This window comes from Anarrhichthys ocellatus, unplaced genomic scaffold (genome assembly GCF_004355925.1).
Source record: "Anarrhichthys ocellatus isolate YVR2014 unplaced genomic scaffold, GSC_Weel_1.0 scaffold41, whole genome shotgun sequence".
NCBI lineage: Eukaryota > Metazoa > Chordata > Actinopteri > Perciformes > Anarhichadidae > Anarrhichthys > Anarrhichthys ocellatus.
Window position 1 is genome coordinate 105,061 of NW_022280071.1, and position 8,588 is coordinate 113,648.

The window sequence follows — 8,588 nt, forward strand, 5'->3', positions numbered from 1 at the left end:
ATCATATTTAACCATATACCGTCACATACCATCATATTTAACCATATGCCGTCACATACCACACACCCATGAAATGTAAGAAAGGAATGAAGGTATGAAAAACAGACACCACCCAAGCCTACCCTCATATATAAATACAATGTACTGATTATGGTTGAAAAACCCTTTTGAATATGTTGCGGTTTGTTAGTTAGTCTTGTGCTCTGTTTTCATCAACTTGTTCGGCAATTTGTGAAGAGTGCTCTCGACAAGTACTACAAAAATACACTGAAACTGCTTCTGAAAGTGTGACGAGATATTGCTTATATTGCTTTTGGCTCAACAATTTTAGTGAAAGACAAATTATTTTAGGGTCTCGGATTTTTTTCATAATCCTCTTTTTAGGATGAAAGTGGCCTAATTATTCATTATATACAATATTATACCAATGGTAAGTGTTTATGCTTTGTGGAAAAACATGTTTCCTATTCAACATATCCATTTTGCTCTCTCTCTCTCTCTCTCTCTCTCTCTCTCTCTCTCTCTCTCTCTCAGCTCCACCAAGCACGGAAAAGAAAAAAATCCACATCGAGCACCAGAGACTGGCAGTGATCCTCAGCCATCATGCTCCGCTGCAGAGTGAACCTCAGCACAATGATTTTCCTGGTGATCCTGCAGGGAGCAGCAGTGGTTCTGTTCTGCGGCTGGTACGTCCAGCTCAGTCCCTGCAGTTCCGCTCCTTCCAACGGCAAAGTTCACGTTCTGCTGCTGTCATCGTGGCGATCAGGCTCGTCCTTCGTAGGTCAAGTGTTCAGCCAGCACCCATCTGTCTTCTATCTTATGGAGCCAGCGTGGCATGTGTGGACCAAACTTCCAAAACCCGGTGCGCGGGTTCTTCGAATGGCTGTGAGGGATCTGTTACGAAGCGTATTCCAGTGTGACTTTTCTGTGATGGAGGCCTACCTGCCAGAGAACCACAATGTGTCCTCCTTGTTTATGTGGAGTCACAGTAGAGCACTGTGCTCGCCGCCGGCCTGTCCTCTCACGCCACGTGGCCAGTTCAGCAACCAGACTCAGTGCTCCAAGACATGTGGTACTAGGGGCCTGCAGGGGGTGGAGGAGGCTTGTGGCACCTACAGTCACGTGGTACTGAAAGAAGTGAGATTCTTTGAGCTGGAATCCCTCTATCCGCTCTTGCAGGACCCAAGCCTAGATCTCCGCATTATCCACCTGGTCCGAGACCCCCGGGCTGTGGTGCGGTCTAGAGAGGAGTCAGCCAAAGCCTTCATGAGTGATAGCGCCATCGTCTTGGAGCAGAGAAGCATTCCAGCAGCCGAGGTGCAGTATCAAGTCATGCAGGAGATCTGCCGAAGCCACGTCCGCATTAATGAGAGGGCCATCCTGAAGCCCCCTCCATTTCTAAAAGGCCGCTACAAAATGGTCCGCTATGAGGACGTGGCACGCAACCCACTTGAGGAGATAACTGCCCTGTATGAGTTTGTAGGTCTGGAGGCGACCAGCCAGTTGGAGGAATGGATCTACAGGGTGACTCACGGAAAAGGCAAAGGCTCCAGGAAAGAGGCCTTCGATATCACCTCGCGGAATGCCGCCGATGTCTCCCAGGCTTGGCGTACCATGCTGCCACACAACAAGGTCAAACGTATCCAGGAGGTGTGTAAAGGGGCCATGTCATTGCTCGGATACAGGACGGTTAACAGTGAAAAAGAACAGAAGAGACTTGACATAGATCTACTGGTGCCACAGGAACCGTACCAGTTCAGCTGGTTGCCAGATAAAACAGAGCATCCTAGTAATGGTTAAAATTGCATTTGAATGACAAAGACACCAACAGACTACATTGGACTGACTTTATAGGGTTTATTGGCTGTAATGAGTGGTACCGCAGAATGAGTCATCACCTTGCATGGTGTCTGAGGTTAAAGCATTGATTTGTGACGAATACACACTTCACACTGTCAGTGGAGTGAGAGGATTAAACACCAGAATTGTTGACAATAGATTTGGTACAGAGGGCTGGAGAATGCTGTATCACATATATCTGGAACTAAAATGGAAAACACATTACCTGATCCACCAAGATTTACCCTTATTGCCTGAAGACTGGCTCATGTGTAAAAGAACAATTTTGCAGCAATTATACAACTTGGATTGGCTGCACTACCCAAAACTTCAAAAGATTTTACAATTTGGGTGAGTTTGCGTGACAATGTATTTGTGAAACTGCTGCAATCTTAATTCAGTTGGAAAATTAGGGTGGGGGAGGACTCTCCTCTTTGGGGACCTCAGATTTGTGTCTCTGCTCTTTGCAGATGATGTGGCTCTGTTGGCTCCGTCAGACCATGACCTTGAGCATGCACCGGGCGGTGTGCAGTCGAGATGAAAGTCAGTACCTCCAAGTCTGAAGCCATGGTCTCTGCCGGAAAAGGGTAGATTGGCCCTCCAGGTTGGAATTGGGTCACTGCCCGAAGCATGGGAGTTCAAGTATCACGGGGTCTTGTTCACGAGTGAGGGTAAAATGCAGCGGGCATCAGCAGTGATGCGGGCGTTGTACCGTTGTGCAGAGTAAGCTGAGCCGGAAGGCAGAGCTCTCGATTTACCAGTCCATCTACGTTTCGACCCTCACCTATGGTCATGAGCTTTGGGTAGTGACCAAAAGAATGAGATCGCGGATAGCAGAGCCTAAATGAGCTTCCTTTGAGGGTGGCTGTACTCAGACATCCGGAGGGAGCTCTGAGTAGAGCCGCTGCTCCTTTGCAAGGGGTCAGCGGAAGTGGGTCAGGTTTATGATCAGGATGCCTACTGGACCCTTTAGAGGTTTTCTGGGCACGTCCAACTGATAAGACGCGGGGGTAGATCCCGAACACGCTGGACTAAACACCAGGGTTCACCAGGAAGAGCTGGAAAAATGTTGCTGGGGAGAGGGACTGCTGCCCCCACATCCTGGCCCCAGATGAGCAGAAAAGATAATGGATGGCTAGATGGACATAAGGAAGTTGACAGATAATAAATAACATGATCAGGACAAACACAAAGAGGCTGTATTTTTTTATTCAAAACCAGCGCTCTTTAGTAGCTTTCCACTTTGTGTGCAGTTTGTGACCCGTGTGGGCTCATTGGAGTGCGGTCTTCCCTGCTCAAAGTGAATCTGGGCCTGGGTTTTTGCACAGTCAGAGCATATTTAGCAGTGATGTGACACAAGAATCCCTGCAAGTCCTGATACTCTGTGGAGCTGCTGCCATCAGTCAGTGTGTGCACATTTGAATCCACATTGTTTGAAGCTGGGCGTCATGCCAGCGTCCCCTGAAGGCCCGGTCTGTACCACCAGGACACTGTTGATCACCAGGAGACTGTTGATCACCGATGACGCTCCCACAGAGAAGAGGCCACTGACTGTTTGCTTAGGTCGACATCTGTCAGGAAGCACACTTTAAGTTAGCTGTTAGCCCGCTGCTTATTTTGATGTACTGAATTTGAATCAGCAAAGCCACACTTGCACCAGGCAAGTACACTCTATTTTCAAAGTGGGTCCACAACTGTGGAGGTACTTCATTTTCCCCCCAGATTTATTCTCAGGTGTCTGTTTGGTCACCGTTTAAGCAATCCTCTCCCACTGGAATTTATGGTCAAAACCAATGGTTGAACTTCCTTCCCAATACACACGAGGGACGTCTAGTTCCTGTTATTTGAATGTTTGGACAAACTCAAACATTTACTTGATGCTGCCACTTGAAACTCCTCAAGGGTAACGCTGCCCGGTATAGCTGACAGTGGTGTAGCTTACTCATACATGACTGCGGACAACATTGTTCTTTTTTTGTTGTTTGATTAACGATTACACTGATGCAATACATAACAGTGTTTTGAGGAGAGTACCTTTGACAATTTCTTTAGTTTTCAGACCCGCAGCTTACCAACCTTGTTTTGTGCAGGCAGCTGTAAAAAAAGAAAAACAGAAAAACTTTCACTGATGGACCCACAGAGCAGTGAGCATTAAGAAAAGAAAGCATGACTTCACCGAAGGCAACATGTAGAAAGTGACTCTAGTGATTTTTCAAGGGATGAGTCACATCACGAGGGCTCCAAAGTAGCAGCTCATCACAAAATACTAGAATCATGCAAATAATTATTTTCATGCAAATAATTTGCATCATATATTTTTCTATTGTTTTTGCCATGACTTCTTTCACACAGTTTGTAAATATTATGTGGTGAAAGAGGGACGCATTTTTTTGTGGAAAAAGGTTGATTTCTCTGAGCTTTAGCGATGCGAATACAGGCATCGACCAATCACGTTGTGCGGAACAGGTTGATCTACGCTTATTTATAAAAAACACAACACAGATGCCCTGTAGTCGGAACCAAGAAGGCAAGCTTTATTGCTCCTTTCAACCTTGACAAAGGCAGTGTGGACCAGATCGCCCCTTTCCAATTCTTACCTTTCACAATAAAAGCCCTTAACATGATATCCGCAGGTAATTACACACTATATTCAATAAGAAATGCTTACAGGTACCTGTTAAAGTTAAGTGAAACAAAATACAGTACGTCTCCTGTGTTGCCAGGGTCAGTAAGAGTTACTATCGCCGAAGACGAGAGTCTGTTTCTTCACTCTGATTGTCTGCCTGAGACGTATGGAACATATAGAACACATGGAACAAAGTGCTGGCTTAGTACACTGTGTTCTCTCAGTGTGTGTGTGTGTGTGTGTGTGTGTGTGCAGAAATGTTTATGTATTTCCCAGCGGACGTTCTGGCCGGCCGAGTATCCCACCCTTTGCATTAACAAATACATGCTGAGTGTTGAAAGGAGAGCGCTGAACAGAACACACTCTACTAACAGTGTTTAACGGCAGTGTTTTGGGGTATTGTTGGATGTGAATCATTATAGGGAGATTTTCCTTTTTACAGCCATTTTACTCACTGAAAGAGTGACGAAAGAGCTTGGATGAATGTAACTTCTGCACAGTGATGCTTCAACCTTCAAGCAAACGGGATCAGCAGTTCAAATGTGCAGATAAACTGACCAACATGATGCTTTTCCTCTGTGGATTGAATCAAATGTTTTTGGAAAAAAAGTTGCCACTGATTTCACGAAGTGCCTGAACAGTTAACATGTTGTCCCTGTGTAATGTGAAACGTATGAAACTGTTTACTGGTGTGTGTGTGTGTGTGTTCGACCCTTTATCTTGTGTTTTGGTTTTGTGTGAAGAGTCAGTTGACAGTGTCGGTGCCTTTCCGAGGGGTTTGGTGTTCGTATTTATAATTATGAAACGTTATGGTACTAATGATCGCAATAAATATTTACATGTAACCTTTGGCTGTTTCCATTCTGTGGCCTTTCACTGGAAGCTGGTTGTTAAAACCTGGCTTCACAATGTTCGTGAGAAGATGACAGCAGCACATAACTTACGTTTGGGTGCCATCTGTTGGCTGAGTCTAGTTGAATCGTGTGAAATAGGATTAAAACATCTCTGTACTGATAAGAAAGATCTAACAAAAAATAGTTTGGAGTTAATCACTTTTACTCACTACACTCATCACAATGTTCACTGTGATGGTTCCTGAGGTTTCTTTCACAGAAAGCCACTACACACCAAAACATAATTCAAGAAGAATTATACATTTATGACCATCCTACAACAGCGTTGGCATATGTTGTACAGCCTGTAATTAGTCGATGTATGTTCTTACATATACTTATATAGAACACGTTTTGTAGATGCATACATCAATGTTTACAAAGACACTACGCTCTATACGCCTTATATAAATATTTAACTGAGCGTAATTTAAAAATATATGCTGTATATAAATAAATACACACATGAGTGGCTGTGGAATATGACACATAAGTACATTTAGATTCTGCCTAATGCACTCTAAACTCAGAGCTATGAAGATCCAGTCATTTTTATCGTGGGTGCAGGTGTCATACCAAAGTGTTACTCTCCCTCCTCAAAGGGAACTGTCTGGATAGTAACACAAAGAGGGAATTCCAAACAGCACTTTGGTATGACACCTGCACCCACGTCTTCCAAATTCAAATTTCAGAACTTTTTTCAATATGTAAAAGACAACTACGTGGTAGAAAAGCACGGACTTCTGAACATTTTCTACTTCCACGTTTGTCACGAAGACTCATATCCTTGGAAATGACGTTCCTGCTGATAATGAGACTACTGGGGAGTGAAAGGCATGGGCTGATTATGAGACAATGGGCCCCTGAGCACAGACATGCTAAAGGGCCCTCTTCTAAATAGGAGCAATACACATAGACTTGATAGTTGTTTAGCTTGTTCTTAATTGTCTGTTTGTAGTCATTTTGAGTATCTTTGTGGTCTTCTTGTGTCTCTCTGTATCCATGTTGTGTCTTCGTAACTGTTTTGAGTCACACTGTAATTAATTAACTATTAGTAGTTGTTTTTGTCTGTGGTTGTTTTGACCCTTTGTTTTAGATGTTTTCCATAGATCTTTGTAGACCTTTTGTGTCTCTTTGCGGTTGTGCCTGTGCCGAGGAGGCCTGTTCAGTAATCCATATATGGCTGAATTCCGAAAAAAAAATCAGAAATGTAATGACACCTGAATGAGAACAATTTATTCTGGATAATGATTTGTGTATAATGTAACATTTAACATATATCAGCAATTAATATTGGGATGTATACACATATAACAATATGTAAGTGTCTTTTTCGTTTTAGGTTCAGTAAGCTGACTGCAGTTTGATACTGCAGAGAAAAGATGCTGCAACAAGATAACACTAGAAGCCAGATTTAAATCAGGAAACAAAGTGATTTTGCCTTCAAAATGAAAGGTTTGACACGTCCATGACGCATTAAAGACTTCCATGATGTGAAGCGGCCTCTCATTACTCCCCTGGATACTTATGAGATTTTTTGGAAGCTGACAAAAAGCTCAAAATAGTTTGAAGCATACAACTTATGCTGACACAATTCAGTTAGCTGAGATGTTCATTCTCAATATTACCATGTGAAAAATGAACCATGTAAAAACTACCATATTTCATACTTGTTTAAGCCATTGGGCTATAGCTATTAGCATTCTCTTAGACCGTGGCGCCATCGTAACTATATGCAAATGTGATGCGTGTAGAGAAAATTAACCTTTCCTTTCAACACACTCTTTGCTGGAGCTTAAAAATCTCAGTCATGTCATGAAAGTCACCAACAATGCAATTAAGGGAAAACCAATTCTGCCACACACATAGGAAATCGATCTAAAAATATATGGTTTACTTGGGAAAATAGTCAGCAGTAATGTTAAAACTAATGGGATTTGAAGTTGATAAGCTAGCACATGAAAAACCACTGACTTAGTCCCTTAATTCTATCCTTGTTTTCCATTTGGTTTCCCAAAATATCTATTACATAGTACAAAGCTGCTTCACATGGCCCAATACCACTGTTGTTGTAATTTATTTTCAGAGCAAAGATCAAGTCAAAACGGACGGGGGCCCATTGACAATACCACGGCAAATGGAAAACAACAGCACACTTCTGAATATATTTCCATACTTTTACTAATGCAATAATGATTACATTTGTACTTCAAATCTTTAATCATTCCATGAAATTAAATATTACTGTTTTCCATTATTAGCATTGTTTGTCCTTCAGGGTGGACATGGCAACAGTTTTTATGTGTTATCCATTATTATATTTTAAATTTCATTATATAATAATAATAATTCGAATTTTCTTTTTAAAGAAAATATCCCTCATCTTCCCCCTCCAATTGGCTCTCCCTACAACCAAACCTAAAATATGGATGTAATTTTATATATATATGTGTGTGTATGTTTATGTGTGTGTATGTTTTAGGTAAATTCGAAGTTCGGTGGTAAACTAATAACTGACATCTTGCAGCTTGGCGGTCGCGGAACTTTGTTTTGACAGATGTGCTCGGAAGTTCTACTTCATTCTTGTTAAATGACCATGGTGAAAAGAGCCGAGAGAGGAGCAGGAAAGGGGGATGGATGCAGTCAAACACTCGTCCCATCGTGAGAACATGATATACCATCAACAGTTAGACCTGATTCATGAAGTGAAATAAACTTCTCTTGTCCTCCCCTCATCCTCTCCTTCTCTCGGCTAACAGCAGGTGGATAATGCGACAGCCGGGAGGATAGTTTCTGCCCTGCTTAACATTTTCCCGTAGATCCAATCGTCTCCCTCATTTGCTGACATGGCAACAAGCTAATTCAAAGTCCGTCTGAATAAGATAGGCCTCGATCGGAAGCTTAGTGGCGTTACTTTCAAAATAATAGCAAGAGCGTTAAACTGAAACCGTGATTATATCAACCGTTTTTTCCTTTGTAAATGAATAAGAAAAAAGAATATAAATAAATGAATACACATTTAACTACAACCAACAATTTTCTTCGCATGTGTCTGAAACGGATAACAGAATATTGCAGAAATATACATCACATTTAAAATATTACAATGTCGGAAAAATGTTTTCCACTATACCATTAGTTCTCTGTTACATAAACTAAAGAATTACAAAAATATTAGACCTTAACATTTGTCTGATGTTGGGCTCTAGTAATTGGGAGTTCAATGCCTT

At 42.2% G+C, this 8,588-nt stretch overlaps 1 protein-coding gene across 1 annotated transcript in view; it reads left to right on the forward strand.

Moving 5' to 3' along the window:
- The window catches only part of chst6 (carbohydrate sulfotransferase 6), a 10,376-nt gene extending 5,739 nt beyond the window's left edge, over window positions 1-4,637 (forward strand). Inside the window, exon 2 of the mRNA XM_031868194.1 lies at window positions 535-4,637. Within this exon, the coding sequence (XP_031724054.1) occupies window positions 604-1,800 (1,197 nt within the window). The 5' untranslated portion in view covers window positions 535-603 and the 3' untranslated portion in view covers window positions 1,801-4,637. The remainder of the gene's footprint in view (window positions 1-534) is intronic.
- Window positions 4,638-8,588: the final 3,951 nt, after the last annotated feature.